The 24,106-nt window shown below is 46.3% G+C and overlaps 1 protein-coding gene across 4 annotated transcripts in view; it reads left to right on the plus strand.

The window, feature by feature from the left end:
- LOC112260805 (ephrin type-A receptor 3-like) overlaps window positions 1-24,106 on the plus strand; it is a 206,049-nt gene that overhangs the window by 19,782 nt on the left and 162,161 nt on the right. For all 4 annotated transcript variants that reach the window (XR_006084365.1, XM_042328931.1, XM_042328930.1 and 1 more), the window contains exon 2: window positions 22,574-22,638. Coding sequence is in view for 3 of the 4 variants with exons in the window: in XM_042328931.1 (XP_042184865.1) it covers window positions 22,574-22,638 (65 nt within the window). In the remaining variant the exon portion in view is untranslated. The remainder of the gene's footprint in view (window positions 1-22,573; window positions 22,639-24,106) is intronic.

Consider the following 24,106-nt stretch of genomic DNA (forward strand, 5'->3'; position numbering starts at 1 on the left):
GAGGCTGCCCGACTGAAAGGAGAGGCTGGCCGACTGAAATGAGAGACTGGCCGACTGAAAGGAGAGGCTGCCCGACTGAAAGGAGAGACTGGCCGACTGAAAGGAGAGGCTGTGGCCGACTGAAAGGAGAGGCTGCCCGACTGAAAGGAGAGGCTGTGGCCGACTGAAAGGAGAGACTGGCCGACTGAAAGGAGAGACTGGCCGACTGAAAGGAGAGGCTGCCCGACTGAAAGGAGAGACTGGCCGACTGAAAGGAGAGACTGCCCGACTGAAAGGAGAGGCTGGCCGACTGAAAGGAGAGGCTGGCCGACTGAAAGGAGAGGCAGGACTGCAGAAAGAAACGGACAGGAAGACCTTGAAAGGGCTGCCTGACTGAAAGGAGAGGCTGGCCGACTGAAAGGAGAGGCTGCCCGACTGAAAGGAGAGACTGCCCGACTGAAAGGAGAGGCTGGCCGACTGAAAGGAGAGGCTGGACTGCAGAAAGAAACAGACAGGAAGACCTTGAAAGGGCTGCCCGACTGAAAGGAGAGGCTGCCCGACTGAAAGGAGAGGCTGCCCGACTGAAAGGAGAGGCTGCCCGACTGAAAGGAGAGGCTGTGGCCGACTGAAAGGAGACGCTGTGGCCAACTGAAAGGAGAGGCTGGCCGACTGAAAGGAGAGGCTGGCCGACTGAAAGGAGAGGCTGTGGCCGACTGAAAGGAGAGGCTGTGGCCGACTGAAAGGAGAGGCTGTGGCCGACTGAAAGGAGAGGCTGTGGCCGACTGAAAGGAGAGGCTGCCCGACTGAAAGGAGAGGCTGTGGCCGACTGAAAGGAGAGGCTGTGGCCGACTGAAAGGAGAGGCTGCCCGACTGAAAGGAGAGGCTGGCCGACTGAAAGGAGAGGCTGTGGCCGACTGAAAGGAGAGGCTGGCCGACTGAAAGGAGAGGCTGGCCGACTGAAAGGAGAGGCTGGCCGACTGAAAGGAGAGGCTGTGGCCGACTGAAAGGAGAGGCTGTGGCCGACTGAAAGGAGAGGCTGGCCGACTGAAAGGAGAGGCTGTGGCCGACTGAAAGGAGAGGCTGCCCGACTGAAAGCAGAGGCCAGCCGACTGAAAGGAGAGGCCGGCCGACTGAAAGGAGAGGCTGGCCGACTGAAAGGAGAGGCTGTGGCCGACTGAAAGGAGAGGCTGCCCGACTGAAAGGAGAGGCTGGCCGACTGAAAGGAGAGGCTGTGGCTGACTGAAAGGAGAGGCTGTGGCCGACTGAAAGCAGAGGCTGCCCGACTGAAAGCAGAGGCTGGCCGACTGAAAGGAGAGGCTGCCCGACTGAAAGGAGAGGCTGGCCGACTGAAAGGAGAGGCTGTGGCCGACTGAAAGGAGAGGCTGTGGCCGACTGAAAGGAGAGGCTGCCCGACTGAAAGGAGAGGCTGGCCGACTGAAAGGAGAGGCTGTGGCCGACTGAAAGGAGAGGCTGGCCGACTGAAAGGAGAGGCTGGCCGACTGAAAGGAGAGGCTGGCCGACTGAAAGGAGAGGCTGTGGCCGACTGAAAGGAGAGGCTGTGGCCGACTGAAAGGAGAGGCTGGCCGACTGAAAGGAGAGCCTGTGGCCGACTGAAAGGAGAGGCTGCCCGACTGAAAGCAGAGGCTAGCCGACTGAAAGGAGAGGCTGGCCGACTGAAAGGAGAGGCTGGCCGACTGAAAGGAGAGGCTGGCCGACTGAAAGGAGAGGCTGTGGCCGACTGAAAGGAGAGGCTGCCCGACTGAAAGGAGAGGCTGGCCGACTGAAAGGAGAGGCTGTGGCTGACTGAAAGGAGAGGCTGTGGCCGACTGAAAGCAGAGGCTGCCCGACTGAAAGCAGAGGCTGGCCGACTGAAAGGAGAGGCTGGCCGACTGAAAGGAGAGGCTGCCCGACTGAAAGCAGAGGCTGGCCGACTGAAAGGAGAGGCTGGCCGACTGAAAGGAGAGGCTGGCCGACTGAAAGCAGAGGCTGCCCGACTGAAAGCAGAGGCTGCCCGACTGAAAGCAGAGGCTGGCCGACTGAAAGGAGAGGCTGGCCGACTGAAAGGAGAGGCTGGCCGACTGAAAGGAGAGGCTGTGGCCGACTGAAAGGAGAGGCTGGCCGATCTATCCACCTGTAGGTCTGCTCATTTGAAGTGTAAACCGTCAAGAGCGTAGATATCCAGGAAAATAACAGTTTAGTAAATCCTTCTAAAGCCATTCCAAAAGTACAATGATGACTATTTGCTAGATACAGTGAGGAGAACAAGTATTTGATACACTGCCGATTTTGCAGGTTTTCCTTACTTATAAAGCATGTAGAGGTCTGTAATTTGTATCATAGGTACACACTGTGAGAGACCGAATCTAAAACAGAAATCCAGAAAATCACATTGTATGATTTAAGTAATTCATTTGCATTTTATTGCATGACATAAGTATTTGATCACCTACCAACCAGTAGGAATTAGGGCTTTTTCTTTAAGAAGCCCTCCTGTTCTCCACTCATTACCTGTATTAACTGCACCTGTTTGAACTCGTTACCTGTATAAAAGACACCTGTCCACACACTCAATCAAACAGACTCCAACCTCTCCACAATGGCCAAGACCAGAGAGCGGTGTAAGGACATCAGGGATACAATTGTAGACCTGAACAAGGCTGGGATGGGCTACAGGTCAATAGGCAAGCAGCTTGGTGAGAAGGCAACAACTGTTGGCGCAATTATTAGAAAATGGAAGAAGTTCAAGATGACAGTCAATCACCCTCGGTCTGGGGCTCCATGCAAGATCTCACCTCGTGGGACATCAATGATCATGAGGTAGGTGAGGGATCAGCCCAGAACTACACGGCAGGACCTGGTAAATGACCTGAAGAGAGCTGGGACCACAGTCTCAAAGAAAACCATTAGTAACACACTATGCCGCCATGGATTAAATCCTGCAGCGCACGCAAGGTCTCCCTGCTCAAGCCAGCGCATGTCCAGGCCTGTCTGAAGTTTGCCAATGACCATCTGGATGATCCAGAGGAGGAATGGGAGAAGGTCATGTGGTCTGACGAGAAAAAAATAGAGCTTTTTGGTCTAAACTCTACTCGCCGTGTTTGGAGGAAAAAGAAGGATGAGTACAACCCCAAGAACACCATCCCAAGCATGAAGCATGGAGGTGGAAACATCATTCTTTGGGGATGCTTTTCTGCAAAGGGGACAGGACGACTGCACCGTATTGAGGGGAGGATGGATGGGGCCATGTATTGCGAGATCTTGGCAAACAACCTCCTTCCCTCAGTAAGAGCATTGAAAATGGGTCGTGGCTGGGTCTTCCCACGACCCGAAACACACAGCCAGGGCAACTAAGGAGTGGCTCCGTAAGAAGCATCTCAAGGTCCTGGAGTGGCCTAGCCAGTCTCCAGACCTGAACCCAATAGAAAATCTTTGGAGGGAGCTGAAAGTCCGTATTGCCCAGCGACAGCCCCGAAACCTGAAGGATCTGGAGAAGGTCTGTATGGAGGAGTGGGCCAAAATTCCTGCTGCAGTGTGTGCAAACCTGGTCAAGAACTACAGGAAACGTATGATCTCTGTAATTGCAAACAAAGGTTTCTGTACCAAATATTAAGTTCTGCTTTTCTGATGTATCAAATACTTATGTCATGCAATAAAATGCAAATTAATTACTTAAAAATCATACAATGTGATTTTCTGGAGTTTTGTTTTAGATTCCGCCTCTCACAGTTGAGGTGTACCTATGATAAAAATTACAGACCTCTACATGCTTTGTAATTTAAAAAAAAAATGTATTTTACTAGGCAAGTCAGTTAAGAACAAATTCTTATTTTCAATGACGGCCTAGGAACAGTGGGTTAACTGCCTGATTCAGGGGTAGACCGAGAGATTTGTACCTTGTCAGCTCGGGGGTTTGTACTTGCAACCTTCCGGTTACTAGTCCAACACTCTAACCACTAGGCTACCCTGCAAAACCACTAGGAAAATTTGCAAAATCAGCAGTGTATCAAATACTTGTACTCCCCACTGTAAATGCACAAGTACTGTTTCTAACACAAGTTTGTTTCCCACATCTTTCAAAAACAATCCTGAGTTGTCTCTAGGTTTTCACACTTTCCAGGAAGCACCAAGTCTGACAACAGGGAATGCTCCAGTCCTTCTCAGTTCAAAGGTGTGCTGCTAACTGTATCCTGTTCTGTGTGGTGACGTCTCCTCGAAGCAGCTCAGTTATTGGTGGCACTCCATGGAGATTTTGGTCATCTGATCTCTGGATCATTCTGCTAGGCCCTACTGAGAGCCCAGTCTACTCAACACTGCTCTCTGAAGTTCTGGGATGTAGGTTTATTCCTTTGCAGTTTTCAATGTGTGGACACTTCACTTATGAGACTTGTTATTGTAGTCTCCTTTAGCTGAAAGACAAAATAATGACAAAATATGATTCTATATAATTTCATTACTATCAGTGCAGAACTGAAGTGTTGAAATATAACAGCCATAACATATATTATATTGTTATGAGTTTGAAGAAATTTAAATTTTTCACAATCGAGAGGACAACGAACCATTACATCTTGTTGCCCTACGCGTTCTCCAAGTGTCACGTTCTGACCTTAGTTCTTTTGTTATGTCTTTGTTTTAGTATGGTCAGGGAGTGAGTCGGGTGGGTTGTCTATGTTCGTTTTTCTATGATTTGGTATGTCTGTGTTTGGCCTGGTATGGTTCTCAATCAGAGGCAGCTGTCAATCGTTGTCCCTGATTGAGAACCATACTTAGGCAGCCTGTTTTCACCCTTGAGTTATGGGTGATTATTTTCTGTTGAGTGTTTGTATTCTGCACCAGACAGAAGTGTTTCAGTTTCGTTCGTTCACTTTGTTGTTTTTGTTCAGTGTTCAATTTCTTTATTAAAAATATGGACACTTACCACACTGCGCATTGGTCCTCACCTTCTTCCACCAACAACGGCCGTTACACCAAGGCTGGACAATGGTTACCAAGGTTGTAGGCAAGTGCTGCCAGTAGGGCCCCAGCCTTAGACTGGAGGAGAGAAAGCAAACCGTGTACAATAGTGATTCTGGAAGGACACCAGCTCAGATGTAGACCTAGATCAGGGATGGGTAACTCCTGTCCTCGGGGGCTTAATTGGTGTCACACTTTCCCCCACTAATCACACTTGATTAAAGTAATTGCATTCTAAAATGAATACCATTATAAGTTGATTATTGGGTCAGGTGAGTTGGCTGGGGAAAAAGTGTGACACCAATCAGGCCCTGAGGACTGGAGTAGGCCAACCCTTATCTAGATCTGACTCCAATAATCAACTAATCATGATCTTCCGTTTACAATGAGTTTTTCAGCTGTGTTTGCTAGGGATGGGGAAAAAGAGTGACCACTTCAGCCCCAAGGACTGGAATTGACCATCCCTGACCTAGTTAGACAAAGTATCAAACATGGTCCATCAATCCTAATCTGGCATACGATTTTACCATTTGACAACTATGACAGAATTACATTCGATGAACATCAGTCTTATATTTCCAGTGTAAAAACATTCAGTTTAGGATGCACGGAGTCAGTATTTGTTTCCCTCATTGGATAAGGAGGTTATTAGGCAGAATGAATGTTTCCAATCATTCAGTATAATGTCATGTTCATTCTATACACTCAATACATGTGCATCTTTTGGGCTAGGTCTGTCTATATCTCAACCATACAGCTCAATTGGGGAATAACAGTACTATGTGTGCAGTAGGCTAATATTGAGATAGTATGTCATCAATACTCAAAGTACATCTTGGGTAGTGCATTTTCCTGAACAGTTTATCATTATAAAATGTCTACTTTGTTGTTAGGTAGCTAAATTGTTGTCTTTGCTTACCGATCGTATTCTGCTCCAATACTCGACAGTGGTGCGGTTGGAAATACAGGCTTGCCAGGAGTTGATGTTGATTTATTCCTGTCATGACTGATATTTTCTAGAGTTTAGATGTCAAATAATGAAGCTATAACAGTTGACATGAGAAGAGAGGTGATACAATTAGCTAGTTTCAGAATGTTTTGTTTACAACAGCTGACTAAAAATTGGGCAGAACACTAGGCGTGCAGTTGAGAACGTTTCCATGGTAACGGCGCCTCTACAATTCCATGATGAAACTTTGAAATGAAATTGCCACTTGTAGCAAACGAGTTTCATGAAATACATGGCCCAGAAACAGGGTCACATTTTTTAAAACTAAATATCAGTAAGCCAGGCTAGCTATGTCAGCAAAATAGCTAGCTAGCTCTCTGCTTGGCAGAATGTTAGCTAAATGTATCGGTTTCATTGCCTAGACTTTGGCTTAGGTTTTGACATGTTGAATCTTGAATACTCCAGCCAACGACATGAGATGTTCTAAAACTAGACCGTTCAGATCAATATACTCTGTGGCACCGCCTCCTCACTGACGGAAAACACGTCGCACATTGTGCACTATTCAATGAATACCAGTGAATAACGAGGTTCTCAGGCAGGCTAGCAGCACACTATTGTTATTGTTGCATCACATTGGATGACCACTAGCGACTTATTGGAGCTTTTGAGCCCCAAACCAATCCAAATGTAGTATTCATCGGTCAGAAAATAGATTCAAACACAAGTATTCAGACCCTTTACTCAGTACTTTGTTGAAGCACCTGGCAGAGATTGAAGCATCTGGCAGAGATTACATCCTCGCGTCTTCTTGGGTATGACGCTACAAGCTTGGCACACCTGTATTTAGGAAGTTTCTCCCATTTTTCTCTGCAGATCCTCTCAAGCTCTGTAAGGTTGGATGGGGAGCGTTGCTATACAGCCATTTTCAGGTCTCTCCAGAGATGTTCGATCAAGTCCATGTTCTGGCTGGGCCACTCAAGGACATTCAGACTTGTCCCGAAGCCACTCCTGCGTTGTCTTGGCTATGTGCCTAGGGTCATTGTCCTGTTGGAAGGTGAACTTTCTCTCCAGTCTGAGGTCCTGAGTTCTCTGGAGCAGGATTTCATCAAGGATCTCTCTGTACTTTGCTCCGTTCATCTTTCCCTCAATTCTGGCTAGTCTCCCAGTCCCTGTTGCTGAAAAACATCCCCACAGCATGATGCTGCCACAACCATGCTTCACCTTAGGAATCGTGCCAGATTTCCTCCAGAAGTGACGCTTGGCATACAGGCCAAATAGTTCAATCTTGGTTTCATCAGACCCAATAATCTTGTTTCCCATGGTCTGAGAGTCTTCAGGTGCCTTTAGGCAAACTCCAAGTAGGCTGTCATGTGCCTTTTATTGAGGGGTGGCATCCGTCTGGCCACTCTATCATAAAGGCCTCAATGGTGGAATGCTGCAGAGATGTTTGTCCTTCTGAAAGGTTCTCCCATCTCCACAGAGGAGATTTACGCTCATTTAAGCTCCGTCAGAGTGACCATCGGGATCTTGGTCACCTCCCTGACCGCCGTCCTTCTCCCCCGATTGCTCAGTTTGGCCGGAAGGCCAGCTCTAGGAAGTGACTTGGTGGTTCCAAACTTCTTTCATTTAAGAATGATAGAGGCCACTGTGTACTTGGGGACCTTCAATGCTGCCAAATCAATGCTGCCTCGACACAATCCTGTCACTGCAATTCCTTCGACCTCATGGCCTGGTTTTTGCAATGACATGCACTGTCAACCGTGGGACATTATAAAGACAGGTGTATGTCTTTCCAAATCATGTCCAATCAGTTGAATTTAACACGGTTGGACTCCAATTGATTTGTAGAAACATCTCAAAGATGATCAATAGAAACAGGATGCACCTGAGCTCAATTTTGAGTCTTATAGAAAATAGTCTGAATACTTGTTTTTTGTTTAATATTTTTAATAAATTAGCAACAATTTCTAAAAAGCTGTTTTTGCTTTGTCATTATGGACTATTGTGTGTAGATTGATGACAATTATAGTTTTTTAAATTAATTTTAGAATGAAATGTAATGTACCAAAATGTGGAAAAAGGGAAGGGGTCTGAATAGTTTCCTGAATGCACTGACAACTGATGCATCCTCTCTGTTAGTGTCAAACTAAAAGCATGTAACTGTGTTGACAGTCATTGATATACAAGTCATTTTGCATGCCGAACAACCCTAGGGCACACTGTGCCCAGCTTCACGTGCTGACCAACGCCAGGTATGCGGCCTGTTCCTTATCTAGTGCATCTACATTCAAATGATAAAATGGCATGTGCAATATTAGGCTTCATAAGTTGACTGAAAACGTATTTACTTTGCTAGGTTATTGTTATCAATGCGCTGTTCAAAATGCTGTTTTACCGTAAGCTACCGGCGACATCTCTCATCTGGCTATACCTGCTAAACGGGACTTACAAAATATTTTATTTAGATTGTTCAGCAATAGTTTGTTAGTTTTGCTTTATACCAACAGTTTATATGGTTATTTTTAGATATCCAGGGTAAAGTTGATCATTTCATAATGAGGAATCACTTTTGCGCGGCGCTCTGCTTGGCTAAAGCAGGAGGAGAAAAGAAGCTCAAAAAAGTATTTAGTCAGCCACCAATTGTGCAAGTTCTCCCACTTAAAAAGATGAGAGAGGCCTGTAATTTTCATCATAGGTACACTTCAACTATGGCAGACAAAATGAGAATAAAAAATCCAGAAAATCACATTGTAGGATTTGTTATGAATTTATTTGCAAATTATGGTGGAAAATAAGTGTTTGGTCACCTACAAACAAGCAAGATTTCTGGCTCTCACAGACTTGTAACTTCTTCTTTAAGAGGCTCCTCTGTCCTCCACTCGTTACCTGTATTAATGGCACCTCAGAGGTCCCGCTCATGAGCTCCATCAGCAGGAGATTTTCGTTTAGAATGGAAAATTAATTAAATCATTGCGGGCATTTAATCGTGTCGAATCGTTTCATTCTCTAAGCAAACCGAATCGTACGGAATCATTTCAAACCAAAACGTATCATTCCCGTATTGTATAGAAGCCCATGTATCTAGATACGAATCGAGTCCCAAGTGTCAGTACACATCTCCAACTCAATCATGAAGTTTGCTGATAACACAACAGTGGTAGGCCTGATTACCAAAAACGATGAGACAGTCTACAGGGAAGAGATGAGAGCCCTGTAGGAGCTGTGCGAGGAAAATTACCTCTCCTCCAATTTCAACAAAATGAAGGAGCAAATAAACTTTGATTTGATTTGGGAGAGGGAGGAAGAGATGAGAGCCCTGTAGGAGCTGTGCGAGGAAAATTACCTCTCCTCCAATTTCAACAAAATGAAGGAGCAAATAAACTTTGATTTGATTTGGGAGAGGGAGAGAGAGAGAGCGAGGAGAGAGCGAGCAAGTGGGAGAGAGAGAGAGAGGGGAGAGCGAGTGAGTGAGGGGAACCTCATTCCTGAGTTAGGGAGAGAGTGAGGGAGAGATGTGAGGGAAGAGTTAGGTTGAGAGAACGAGAGAGGGTAGGGAGAGAGAGAGAGAGAGAGAGAGGGAGAGAGAGAGAGAGAGAGAGAGAGAGAGAGAGAGAGAGAGAGAGGAGGGAGAGAGAGAGGCCGGGGGAAGTAGGGAGGAACCTCATTCCTCATATTTAGGGTGAGTAAGGCATGTGTCTAACAAGCCTTATAGTTGGGTTTAGGGTGGGTAAGGCATGTGTCTAACAAGACTTATAGTTGGGTTTAGGGTGAGTAAGGCATGTGTCTAACAAGACTTATAGTTGGGTTTAGGGTGGGTAAGGCATGTGTCTAACAAGACTTATAGTTTAGGGTTTAGACTTATAGTTGGGTTTAGGGTGGGTAAGGGTGTCTAACAAGACTTATAGTTGTTTAGGGTGGGTAAGGCTGTGTCTAACAAGACTTATAGTTGGGTTTAGGGTGGGTAAGGCATGTGTCTAACAAGACTTATAGTTGGGTTTAGACTTATAGTTGGGTTTAGGGTGGTAAGGCATGTGTCTAACAAGACTTATAGTTGGGTTTAGGGGTGGGTAAGTGGTCTAACAAGACTATAGTTGGGTTTATGTGTAAGGCATGTGTCTAACAAGACTTATAGTTGGGTTTAGGGTGGGTAAGGCATGTGTCTAACAAGACTTATAGTTGGGTTTAGGGTGGGTAAGGCATGTGTCTAACAAGACTTATAGTTGGGTTTAGGTCTAACAAGACTTATAGTTGGGTTTAAGGCATGTGTCTAACAAGACTTATAGTTGGGTTTAGGGTGGGTAAGGCATGTGTCTAACAAGACTTATAGTTGGGTTTAGGGTGGGTAAGGTATGTGTCTAACAAGACTTATAGTTGGGTTTAGGGTGGGTAAGGTATGTGTCTAACAAGACTTATAGTTGTCATGTGTCTAACAAGTTTAGGGTGAGTAAGGCATGTGTCTAACAAGACTTATAGTTGGGTTTAGGGTGGGTAAGGCATGTGTCTAACAAGACTTATAGTTGGGTTTAGGGTGGGTAAGGCATGTGTCTAACAAGACTTATAGTTGGGTTTAGGGTGAGTAAGGCATGTGTCTAACAAGACTTATAGTTGGGTTTAGGGTGGGTAAGGTATGTGTCTAACAAGACTTATAGTTGGGTTTAGGGTGGGTAAGGTATGTGTCTAACAAGACTTATAGTTGGGTTTAGGGACTTATAGTGGGTAAGGTTGGGTTTAGGGTGGGTATGTGTCTAACAAGACTTATAGTTGGGTTTAGGGTGGGTAAGGCATGTGTCTAACAAGACTTATAGTTGGGTTTAGGGTGGGTAAGGCATGTGTCTAACAAGACTTATAGTTGGGTTTAGGGGGTGGGTAAGGCATGTGTCTAACAAGACTTATAGTTGGGTTTAGGGTGGGTAAGGCATGTGTCTAACAAGACTTATAGTTGGGTTTAGGGTGGGTAAGGTATGTGTCTAACAAGTTGGGTTTACTTATAGTTGGGTTTAGGGTGGGTAAGGCATGTGTCTAACAAGACTTATAGTTGGGTTTAGGGTGGGTAAGGCATGTGTCTAACAAGACTTATAGTTGGGTTTAGGGTGGGTAAGGCATGTGTCTAACAAGACTTATAGTTGGGTTTAGGGTGGGTAAGGCATGTGTCTAACAAGACTTATAGTTGGGTTTAGGGTGGGTAAGGTATGTGTCTAACAATACTTATAGTTGGGTTTAGGGTGAGTAAGGCATGTGTCTAACAAGACTTATAGTTGGGTTTAGGGTGGGTAAGTGGCACTTTAAGTGGAAGCTCTGGGTTTGGTTTTGTCTTGTGTAGAAGTATTGTATTTCCTGGTTCAGAATGGAAGAGAGTCAGATTGCGCCAACATATCCCCTTGCCTTCTTTGTGCTCTGAGAATGTGGAACTCACAGCATGGTGACAATAATCAATAAACCAGCATGCTACAATGTAACCTGGCCACTCTCAGTATGTGTGCACGCGTGTGTGTGCGCATGCGTGAGTGTGCGTGCGTGCGTGAGTGTCTAATATGTGTGTGTGTGTGTGTGTGTATGTGTATGTGTATGTGTGTATGTGTGTGTGTGTGTGTGTGTGTGTGTGTGTGTGTGTGTGTGTGTGTGTGTGTGTTATAGTTGTGTGTATGTGTGTGTGTGTGTGTGTGTGTGTGTGTGTGTGCTACAATGTAACCTTCTTTGTGCCACTGTGGAACTCAGTGTGTGTGCATAAACCAGCATGCTGTGTGCGCGTGCGTGAGTGCGTGTGCGTGAGTGTCTAATATGTGTGTGTGTGTGTGTGTGTGTGTGTGTGTGTGTGTGTGTGTGTGTGTGTGTGTGTGTGTGTGTGTGTGTGTGTGTGTGTGTGTGTGTGTGTGTGTGTGTGTGTGTGTGTGTGTGTGTGTGTGTGTGTGTGTGTGTGTGTGTGTGTGTGTGTGTGTGTGTGTGTGTGTGTGTGTGTGTGTGTGTGTGTGTGTGTGTGTGTGTGTGTGTGTGTGTGTGTGTGTGTGTGTAGGGAAGTTGACACCAGGACATCACCAGTGATGTTTAGCTACAGTGGGCTGTTTCAGACATGACAACCTACAGGATATTAACCCTGTGATGGTTACTGTAGAGTGAGCTGTTTTTTTCATAACCCTAAGAGACTTACCTCCGGAAAGTGAATCATTACGAATACAGGAACTTGATGATTTGTTGACATCATGCCATCGTTGGATATCATTTAACGCTAAATTCACAAACATAATGTATTGAACACCAGATGGAAATAACATAGCTGAGAATACATTCCAACTAGGAGACCGTACAAAGGGGAAGAGACGAGAAGGACCCATACAAAGGGGAACAGACGAGAAGGACCCATACAAAGGGGAACAGACGAGAAGGACCCGTACAAAGGGGAAGAGACGAGAAGGACCCATACAAAGGGGAAGAGACGAGAAGGACCCATACAAAGGGGAACAGACGAGAAGGACCCATACAAAGGGGAACAGACGAGAAGGACCCATACAAAGGGGAACAGACGAGAAGGACCCTTACAAAGGGGAACAGACGAGAAGGACCCATACAAAGGGGAAGAGACGAGAAGGACCCATACAAAGGGGAAGAGACGAGAAGGACCCATACAAAGGGGAACAGACGAGAAGAACCCGTACAAAGGGGAAGAGACGAGAAGGACCCATACAAAGGGGAAGAGACGAGAAGGACCCATACAAAGGGGAACAGACGAGAAGGACCCATACAAAGGGGAACAGACGAGAAGGACCCGTACAAAGGGGAAGAGACGAGAAGGACCCATACAAAGGGGAAGAGACGAGAAGGACCCATACAAAGGGGAACAGACGAGAAGGACCCGTACAAAGGGGAACAGATGAGAAGGACCCGTACAAAGGGGAACAGATGAGAAGGACCCGTACAAAGGGGAACAGACGAGAAGGACCCGTACAAAGGGGAACAGACGAGAAGGACCCGTACAAAGGGGAACAGACGAGAAGGACCCGTACAAAGGGGAACAGACGAGAAGGACCCGTACAAAGGGGAACAGACGAGGAGGACCTGTACAAAGGGGAACAGACGAGAAGGACACATACAAAGGGGAACAGACGAGAAGGACCCATACAAAGGGGAACAGACGAAAAGGACCCATACAAAGGGGAACAGATGAGAAGGACCCGTACAAAAAGGGAACAGACGAGAAGGACACATACAAAGGGGAACAGACGAGAAGGACCCATACAAAGGGGAACAGACGAGAAGGACCCATACAAAGGGGAACAGACGAGAAGGACCCATACAAAGGGGTAGATTAGAAGATGGATCCTTTGTTGTAAAGTGTTGTCTCTAGGTGCTTGGGTTTGTTTCAAGCTCCTGCTCAATTGATGGTGTGTGTTTGTGTGTGTGTTTATTAGATAAGAGTGAATCTGACCCAGGTCTGAGTGAGTGAATGATTTGTTGTGTGTTTTAACTCCGGGCCAGAGAAGCTCTGACCCATGTTAGATTACACAGACATAGGCTTTACACTGTTCCCCAGAGAAAGAGAGTTAGAGCAAGGGAGGGAGGGAGAAAGAGAAATAGGGGCGGGGTCATTTCATCCCGCCAACACACTATCATGCTACGGATGTGGATGGACATCGTAGTGAGACCAGGAACCCTGGGTCGCTCTCTCTCTCAGGAGCACACACACACACACACGCTAGTGGTCTTTGTTAGGTCATTGTTCACAAGTGATAAGTGCTATTGACAGGAGGTGTGAGGAAAGAAAATGTTTGTGTTCCGTGCACACATGGATTTGTGTGTGTGTGTGTGTGTGTGTGTGTGTGTGTGTGTGTGTGTGTGTGTGTGTGTGTGTGTGTGTGTGTGTGTGTGTGTGTGTGTGTGTGTGTGTGTGTGTGTGTGGGACAGAGCGACTTCATTGATCATAGGTAAAAGTGTAGTTAGCACTTTTGGGCTATAGAGGTCACTTCATCAACACTGTACATTACATTATGCATGATTCACCATTGTTGTACGCTATGAACGTGACTGTAAGGTGTTGACATCACACCCCTATTCTTCTATTACAATGTGTGTCCATGATCTGCACGCTGGAGTCTAATAGTGTTTTATTCTCTAAGCAGTGAGGCTGTATTGAGACTGTGGCAGGGAACTGGAGCTGACCTTTACAACACAGCAGGAGTACTCCACTACTGTTCTCTCTCAATTACTGTCTCACACACACACACACACACACACACACACACACACACACACACACACACACACACACACACACACACACACACACACACACACACACACACACACAGTAATGTAACATGGCAGTCCCCTGTCACGTTGCACTGGGCTGTGGAGAGTGAATGCCACTCATAGTAGCTCTTATACAGTTAAAACAAATACAAAGAGAGAGGAGAGAGAGAGACTTCATTGTGTTTAATGTTTGCTGTTCATTTTTATTGTTTATTTCACTTTTGTATATTATCTACCTCACTTGCTTTGGCAATGTTAACACATGTTTCCCATGCCAATAAAGTCCTTGAATTGAGAGAGAAAGAGAGAGAGAGAGAGAGAGAGAGTGAGGAGTGAGACAGAGAGGAGGGAGAGAGAAGTGAGAGAGAGAGGCGTGAGAGAGAGAGAGGAGAGAGAGAGATTATGGAGAGAGGAGAGAGATATTATGGAAAGAGGAGAGAGAGAGAGATTATGGAGAGAGGAGAGAGAGATGAGAGAGAGAGATTATGGAAAGAGGAGAGAGAGATTATGGAGAGAGGAGAGAGAGAGAGATGAGAGAGAAGCAGAGAAAATGTGGGACTGCTCTTACGGTAGATACATTGCCCACAACACAGCATACACACTCTCCAAACTGTTTTATTCATTTGGTAATGTTCATTGGCGAGGGGAGGGAAATACATTTCATCAGCCTCCAGGCCCAGGCTCCCTCAGAGCAGGAAAGGTGGTGGGAAAGACCCGTATCTAAATATGGATCAGGAACTGGATGAAAATATTGAAATGTCCCCTCTATTTTCTGCTCCTATGTGTTATCTTATATCCATAGTTGAAAAAGCTGAAAAGCTTCTAAAACAATAAGGAGAGACAGAGAGGAGAGAGATTGAGAGGAGAGAGATAGAGAGGAGAGAGATAGAGAGGAGAGAGACAGTGAGATAGAGAGGAGAGAGACAGTGAGGAGTGGGATAGAGAGGAGAGAGACAGATAGGAGTGAGATAGAGAGGAGAGAGACAGAGCGGAGTGAGACAGTGAGATAGAGAGGAGAGAGACAGTGAGATAGAGAGGAGAGAGACAGTGAGGCGTGGGATAGAGAGGAGAGAGACAGTGATGAGTGAGATAGAGAGGAGAGAGACAGAGAGGAGTGAGATAGAGAGGAGCGAGACAGTTGAGTCAGATAGATAGAGACAGAGGCGTGAGATAGAGAGAGACAGAGAGTAGTCAGATAGAGAGATACAGAGGAGTGAGATAGAGCGAGACAGAGAGGAGTGAGATAGATTGAGACAGTGAGGAGTGAGATAGAATGAGACAGTGAGGAGTGAGATAGAGAGAGAGAGTGGAGTGAGATAGAAAGTGACAGCGAGGAGTGAGATAGAGAGAGAGAAGGGAGGAGTGAGATAGGAGAGAGACATGGAGGAGTGAGATAGGAGAGAGACAGGGAGGAGTGAGATATGATAGAGACAGGGAGGAATGAGATAGGAGAGAGACAGGGAGGAGTGAGAGAGAGAGACAGAGAGGAGTGAGATAGAGAGACAGTGAGGAGTGAGAGAGAGAGACAGAGAGGAGTAAGATAAAGAGAGACAGGGAGGAGTGAGATAGGAGAGAGACAGGGAGGAGTGAGATAGGAGAGAGACAGAGAGATAGAGTAAGATAAAGAGAGACAGGGAGGAGTGAGATAGGAGAGAGACAGAGAGGAGTAAGATAAAGAGAGACAGGGAGGAGTGAGATAGGAGAGAGACAGAGAGGAGTAAGATAAAGAGAGACAGGGAGGAGTGAGATAGGAGAGAGACAGACAGGGAGGAGTGAGATAGAAGAGAGACAGGGAGGAGTGAGATAGGATAGAGACCGGGAGGAGTGAGATAGAGAGAGACAGGGAGGAGTGAGATAGGAGAGAGACAGGGAGGAGTGAGATAGGAGAGAGACAGAGAGGAGTAAGATAAAGAGAGACAGGGAGGAGTGAGATAGGAGAGAGACAGGGAGGAGTGAGATAGAAGAGAGACAGGGAGGAGTGAGATAGGATAGAGACCGGGAGGAGTGAGATAGAGAGAGACAGGGAGGAGTGAGATAGGAGAGAGACAGGGAGGAGTGAGATAGGAGAGAGACAGAGAGGAGTAAGATAAAGAGAGACAGGGAGGAGTGAGATAGGAGAGAGACAGGGAGGAGTGAGATAGAAGAGAGACAGGGAGGAGTGAGATAGGATAGAGACCGGGAGGAGTGAGATAGAGAGATACAGAGAGGAGTGAGATAGGAAAGAGACAGTAAGGATTGAGATTGGAGAGATACAGTGAGGAGAGTGAGATAGGGGAGAGACAGTGAGGAGTGGGATAGAGAGAGAGACATAGAGTAGTCAGATAGAGAGAGACAGAGAGGAGTGAGATAGAGAGAGACAGGGAGGAGTGAGATAGAGAGAGACAGGGTGGGGTCAGATATGAGAGAGACAGAAGGAGTGAGATAGGAGAGGGACAGAGAGAGATATGGAGGAGTGAGATAGGAGAGAGATAGAGAGAAACAGGGAGGTGTGAGACAGAGAGAGACAGGGAGGAGTGAGATAGGATAGAGACAGGATGAGTGAGATAGGTGAGAGAGATAGAGATAGGGAGGAGTGAGATAGCAGAGAGACAGGGAGGAGTGAGATAGAGAGGAGAGAGACAGTGAGAAGTGAGATAGAGAGTAGAGAGACGGTGAGGAGTGAGATGGAGAGGAGAGAGACAGAGAGGAGTGAGATAGAGAGGAGCGAGACAGTTGAGTCAGATGTGTGAGATAGAGAGAGACAGAGAGTAGTCAGATAGAGAGATAAAGAGGAGTGAGATAGAGAGAGACATGGAGGAGTGAGATAGGAGAGAGACAGGGAGGAGTGAGATAGGAGAGAGACATGGAGGAGTGAGATAGAAGAGAGACAGGGAGGAGTGAGATAGGAGAGAGACAGGGAGGAGTGAGATAGGAGAGAGACAGGGAGGAGTGAGATAGGAAAGAGACAGAGAGGAGTGTGACAGGAAGGAGTGAAATTGGAGAGAGACAGAGAGGAGTGAGATAGGAGAGAGACAGAGATAGATATGGAGGAGTGAGATTGGAGAGAGACAGGGAGGAGTGAGATAGAGAGAGACAGAGGAGGGAGATAGAGAGAGACAGAGAGGAGTGAGATAAGAGAGAGACAGAGAGAGATATGGAGGAGTGAGATAGGAGAGACACAGGGGGTTGTGAGATAGAGAGAGACAGGGAGGAGTGAGATAGGATAGAGACAGGTAGGAGTGAGATAGGAGAGAGACACGGAGGAGTGAGAGAGATAGAGATAGGGAGGAGTGAGATAGCAGAGAGACAGGAAGGACTGAGATAGAGAGGAGAGAGAGTGAGAAGTGAGATAGAGAGTAGAGAGACAGTGACGAGTGAGATGGAGAGGAGAGAGACAGAGAGGAGTGAGATAGAGAGGAGCGAGACAGTTGAGTCAGATAGATAGAGACAGAGGCATGAGATAGATAGAGACAGAGAGTAGTCAGATAGAGAGATACAGAGGAGTGAGATAGATCGAGACAGTGAGGAGTGAGATAGAGAGAGAGAGTGGAGTGAGATAGAAAGTGACAGCAAGTAGTGAGATAGAGAGAGACAGGGAGGAGTGAGATATGAGAGAGACAGGGAGGAGTGAGAAAGAAGAGAGACAGGGAGGAGTGAGATAGGAGAGAGACAGGGAGGAGTGAGAAAGAAGAGAGACAGGGAGGAGTGAGAAAGAAGAGAGACAGGGAGGAGTGAGAAAGAAGAGAGACTGGGAGGAGTGAGATAGGAGAGAAACAGGAAGGAGTGAGATAGAGAGGAGAGAGACAGTGAGAAGTGAGATAGAGAGTAGAGAGACAGTGACGAGTGAGATGGAGAGGAGAGAGACAGAGAGGAGTGAGATAGAAAGGAGCGAGACAGTTGAGTCAGATAGATAGAGACAGAGGCTTGAGATAGATAGAGACAGAGAGTAGTCAGATAGAGAGATACAGAGGAGTGAGATAGATCGAGACAGTGAGGAGTGAGATAGATCGAGACAGTGAGGAGTGAGATAGAGAGAGAGAGTGGAGTGAGATAGAAAGTGACAGCAAGGAGTGAGATAGAGAGAGACAGGGAGGAGTGAGATAGGAGAGAGACATAAAGGAGTGAGATAGAGAGAGACAGGGAGAGACATAGAGGAGTGTGATAGGAGAGAGACAGGGAGGAGTGAGATAGGAGAGAGACATAGAGGAGTGAGATAGACAGAGACAGGGAGAGACATAGAGGAGTGTGATAGGAGACAGAGAGGAGTGAGATAGGAGAGAGACAGAGAGAGACAGGGAGTAGTGAGATAGGATAGAGACAGGGAGGTGCCAGATAGGATAGAGTCATAGAGGAGTGAGATAGTAGTGAGACAGGAGGAGTTAGATAGGAGAGAGACAGGGAGGAGTGAGATAGCAGAGAGACAGGGAGGAGTGAGATAAGAGAGAAACAGGAGGAGTGAGATAGGAGAGAGACAGAGAGAAACAGGAGGAGTGAGATAGCGAGAGGTGAGACAGAGAGGAGACAGGAGCTTCTGCAGATGGAGGATAATTAAATATTAACGGTTAGCAGTGGTGAGGCTGTGATTAGGGCTGAACGGGCGTCAGGCAGGGACAACACAGTTCACACACCTTGGGAGTAACTGGCTCCTTCTGAATACACACTTAGCCTTCTAGCTAGCTCATAGCCTTTCTGTCTTCCTCCCGCTTTTTAATTCTGTTTCTCTCCTCTTACCTTCCTCCCTCTCCCCAGCCTGGTCTCTGAATACCTCTTAATCCTGTTGCTGAGGAGTGGTGAGGGTATGGTGGTGAGGGTACGGAGATGCGATCCTGGGAGAGTCAGAGGCAACATGTATCATATTTATATAATTTAGCAGACCCTCTTATCCAGAGCAACTTATAGTATTGAGTGCATCCATTTTCATACTGGTTCCCCGTGGGGATCAAACCCACACCCTTGGCATTGCAAGCAACATGCTCTACCAACTGAACTACATGGGACCTGTTCTATTTAACATGCTGTATGTAAACACTATCCCGTTGACCTGGCATCATCCCCCAGTTATTTTAGCCTTTAGCCGTACCCTTATCCTACTCCTCTGTTCCTCTGGTGATGTGGAGGTCAATCCAGGCCCTGCAATGCTTAACTCCACTCTCATTCCACAGGCGCTTTCATTTGTTGACTTCTGTAACAGTGAAAGCCTTGGTTTCATGCATGTTAACATTAGAAGCCTCCTCCCTAAGTTTGTTTTATTCACTGCTTTAGCACACTCTGCCAACCCGGATGTCCTGGCCATGTCTGAATCCTGGCTCAGGAAGACCACCAGAACCCCTGAAATTTCCATCCCTAACTATAACATTTTCCGACAAGATAAAACTGCCAAAGGGAGCGTTGTTGCAATCTACTGCAGAGATAGCCTGCAGAGTTCTGTCTTACTATCCAGGTCTGTACCCAAACAATTCGAGCTTCTACTTTTAAAAATCCACCTTTCCAGAAACAAGTCTCTCACCCTTGCCGCTTGCTATAGACCACCCTCTGCCCCCAGCTGTACCCTGGACACCATATGTGAATTGTTTACCCCCCTTCTATCTTCAGAGTTCGTGCTGCTAGGTGACCTAAACTGGGACATGCTTAACACCCCGGACATCCTACAATCTAAGCTTGATGCCTTCAATCTCTCACAAATGATCAATGAGCCCACCAGGTACAACCCCAAATCCATAAACACGGGCACCCTCATAGATATCATCCTAACCAACTTGCCCTCCAAATATACCTCTGCTGTTTTCAACCAATATCTCAGCGATCACTGCCTCATTGCCTGCATCCGTAATGGGTCTGTGGTCAAACGACCTCCACTCATCACTGTCAAACGCTCCCTGAAACACTTCAGTGAGCAGGCCTTTCTAATCGACCTGGCCGGGGTATCCTGGAAGGATATTGATCTCATCCTGTCAGTAGAGGATGCCTGGTCATTCTTTAAAAGTGCCTTCCTCACATCTTAAATAAACACGCCCCATTCAAAAAATGTTGAACCAGGAACAGATATATCCCTTGGTTCACTCCAGACCTGACTGCCCTTGATCAGCACAAAAACATCCTGTGGCGTTCCGCATTAGCATCGAATAGCCCCCGTGATATGCAACTTTTCGGGGAAGTTAGGAACAAATATACACAGGCAGTTAGGAAAGCTAAGGCTAGCTTTTTCAAGCAGAAATTTGCTTCCTGTAGCACAAACTAAAAAAAGTTCTGTGTCACTGTAAAGTCCATGGAGAACGAGCACCTCCACCAAGCTAAGAGCACCTCCACCCAGCTGCCCACTGCACTGAGGCTAGGAAACACTGTCACCACCGATAAATCCACTATAATTGAGTATTTCAATACGCATTTTTCTACGGCTGGCCATACTTTCCACCTGGCTACCAACAACAGCCCTGCACTCTCCACAGCAACTCGCCCAAGCCTCCCCATTTCCCCTTCTCCCAAATCCAGATAGCTGATGTTCTTAAATAACTGCAAAACCTGGACCCCTACAAATCAGCTTGGCTAGACAATCTGGACCCTCTCTTTTTAAAATTAACTGCAGAAATTGTTGCAACCCCTATTACTAGCCTGTTCAACCTCTCTTTCATATCATCTGAGATTCCCAAAGGTTGGAAAGCTGCCCCGATCATCCCCCTCTTCAAAGGGGGAGACACTCTAGACCCAAATTGCTACAGACCTATTTCTATCCTACCCTGCCTTTCTAAGGTCTTCGAAAGCCAAGTCAACAAACAGATTACCAACCATTTCGAATCCCACCATACCTTCTCTGCTATTCAATCTGGTTTTAGAGCTGGTCAAGTGTGCACCTCAGCCACGCTCAAGGTCCTAAACGATATCATAACCGCCATCGATAAGAGACATTACTGTGAAGCCGTTTTCATCGACCTGGCCAAGGCTTTTGACTCTGTCAATCACCGCATTCTTATCGGCAGACTCAACAGACTTGGTTTCTGAAATGATTGCCTCGCCTGGTTCACCAACTACTTCTCTGAAAGAGTTCAATGTGTCAAATCGGAGGGTCTGTTGTCTGGACCTCTTGCAGTTTCTATGGGCGTGACACAGGGTTCAATTCACGGGCAGACTCTCTTCTCTGTATACATCAATGATGTCGCTCTCGCTGCTGGTGATTCCCTGATCCACCTCTATGTAGACGACACCATTCTGTACACTTCTGGCCCTTCTTTGGACACTGTGTTAACTAACCTCCAGACGAGCTTCAATGCCATACAACTCTCCTTCCATGGCCTCCAACTTCTCTTAAATGCAAGTAAAACTAAATGCATTCTCTTCAACCGATCACTGCCCGCACCTGCCCGCCCGTCCGTCCAGCATCACTACTCTGGATGGTTCTGACTTAGAATATGTGAACAACTACAAATACCTATGAGACTGTAAACTCTCCTTCCAGACTCACATTAAGCATCTCCAATCTAAAATGAAATCTAGAATCGGCTTCCTATTTCGCAACAAAGCATCCTTCACTCATGCTGCCAAACATACCCCCGTAAAACTGACCATCCTACCGATCCTCGACTTCGGCGATGTCATCTATAAAATAACCTCCAACACTCTACTCAACAAACTGGATAAGTCTATCACAGTGCCATCCGTTTTTTTTTCAACAAAGCCCCATATATCACCCACCACTGCGACCTGTACGCTTTCGTTTGCTGGCCATCGCTTCATACTCATCGCCAAACCCACTAGCTCAAGGTCATCTACAAGTCTTTGCTAGGTAAAGCCCCACCTTATCTCAGCTCACTGGTCACCATAGCAGCACCCACCCGTAGCACCCGCTCCAGCAGGTGTATCTCACTGGTCACACCCAAAGCCAATTCCTCATTTGGCCGCCTTTCCTTCCAGTTCTCTGCTGCCAATGACTGGAACGAACTGCAAAAATCACTGAAGCTGGAGACCCATATCTCCCTCACTAGCTTTAAGCACCAGCTGTCAGAGCAGCTCACAGATCACTGCACCTGTACATAGCCCATCTGTAAATAGCCCATCCAACTACCTCATCCCCATCCTGTATTTATTTATTTATCTTGCTCCTTTGCACCCCAGTATCTCTACTTGCACATTCATCTTCTGCACATCTACCAATCCAGTGTCTAATTGCTATATTGTAATTACTTCGCCACCATGACCTATTTATTGCCTTACCTCCCTTATCTTACCTCATTTGCACTCACGGTGTATAGATTTTTAATTCTTTTTCTACCTTATTATTGACTGTACGTTTATTCCATGTGTAACTCTGTGTTGTTGTATGTGTCGAACTGCTGTCCTTTATCTTGGCCAGGTCGCAGTACAAACTAGAAAACCTAGAAACCAGACAGTACAGCTGTTCCAATAACCAATTTAACCGCCTGTAGTTCTATTTGTTGTGTTAACCTGTCTGTTCTCGCTGTCTCTATCTGTCTGCAGTGACGTTGTTGGACTCCATGTCTGCTCTGGGAGACCTGGGCTGGGAGGCATACCCTGCAGAGGGGGTGAGTAACACTGTGACATCACTTCCTGTCTCAGGCAGCCATACGGGATCCCTTCAACCCCCATCCACACACACATGCACACACACACACACGCACGCCCGCACACACACACACACACACACACACACACACACACACACACACACACACACACACACACACACACACACACACACACACACACACACACACACACACACACACAGACACAGAGAGAGAGAGGAAGAGAGAGAAATAAAAAGAAAGAGAGAGAGATGTATGACCAAATATATGACCATATTAGAGACTCATATTTCCCTCAAATTACACAGACCCACAAAGAATTCGAAAACAAATCCAATTTTGATAAACTTACATATCTATTGGGTGAAATACCAGAGTGTGCCATCACAGCAGCAATATTTGTGACCTGTAGCCACAAGAAAAGGGCAACCAGTGAAGAACCAACATCGTTGTAAATACAACCCATATTTATGCTTATTTATTTTGCCTTTTGTACTTTAACAATTTGCACTTCGCTACAACACTGTATATTTACATAATAAATTGGCAAATGGTGAAGAACAAACACCATTGTAAATACAAACCATATTTATTTGTTTTCCATTAATTTACTTTAACTATTTGCACATTGCTACAACACTGTATATATATATACACAATATGACATTTGAAATGTGTTTATTACTTTGGAACTTGTGTGAGTGTAATATTTACTGTTCATTTCACTTTTGTTTATCCATTTCACTTGCTTTGGCAATGTAAACATATGTTTCCCATGCCAATTAAGCCCCTTGAATTGAATTGAATTGAGAGAGAGAGTGAGAGGGAGAGAGAAAGAGAGAGAGGGGGATGGAGGGAGGGAAGATGGGAGAGAAAGAGATACACATTTAGAGTTGAATGATGCAAGATAAACACCAAGTTTAATCAAGCACCAGTCATAACCAAACCATTTCCATGCATACATCTTTTCATGGCTTTTCTTTCTTTCAAGAAACAAACGTTTAGGCTGTCACAGAGTCCTACTGGTGGCAGCGACTCTATGAAACTGAGACATACATTATAGACTTCACTCCCGCTCACTCACTCTCCAGGATAACAGAGGGAAGATCATGGGGAATTAGAACATGCTCATTACAGGAGAGAAGGTGGGGGATAAGGGAGACATTTAACATTTGTCCTTTAGCAGACCATCTTATCCAGAGCATCGACAGATTGTTCACCTAGTCTGCTCGGCTACCTGCCCTCCGAGAGAGCGAGCGCGCGAGAGAGAGGGAAGTATAGCTGAGGCACTGAGCAGGAGGAGCAGTATGTAGGTCTCTGGATCTTGTGTTTCGTATGAGGGGGATTATTTATTTCAACTGACCCTGGAATCTGCAGGCAGGTCACAGAGGCCTCGGCTGGATAGCTGTCTCTCGGACTCAATCCACCGCCACTTGACCCCCGCTGGTCAGACTTAATATGGCCC

The sequence above is a fragment of the Oncorhynchus tshawytscha genome, linkage group LG10, assembly GCF_018296145.1.
Source record: "Oncorhynchus tshawytscha isolate Ot180627B linkage group LG10, Otsh_v2.0, whole genome shotgun sequence".
Classification (NCBI taxonomy): Eukaryota; Metazoa; Chordata; class Actinopteri; order Salmoniformes; family Salmonidae; genus Oncorhynchus; species Oncorhynchus tshawytscha.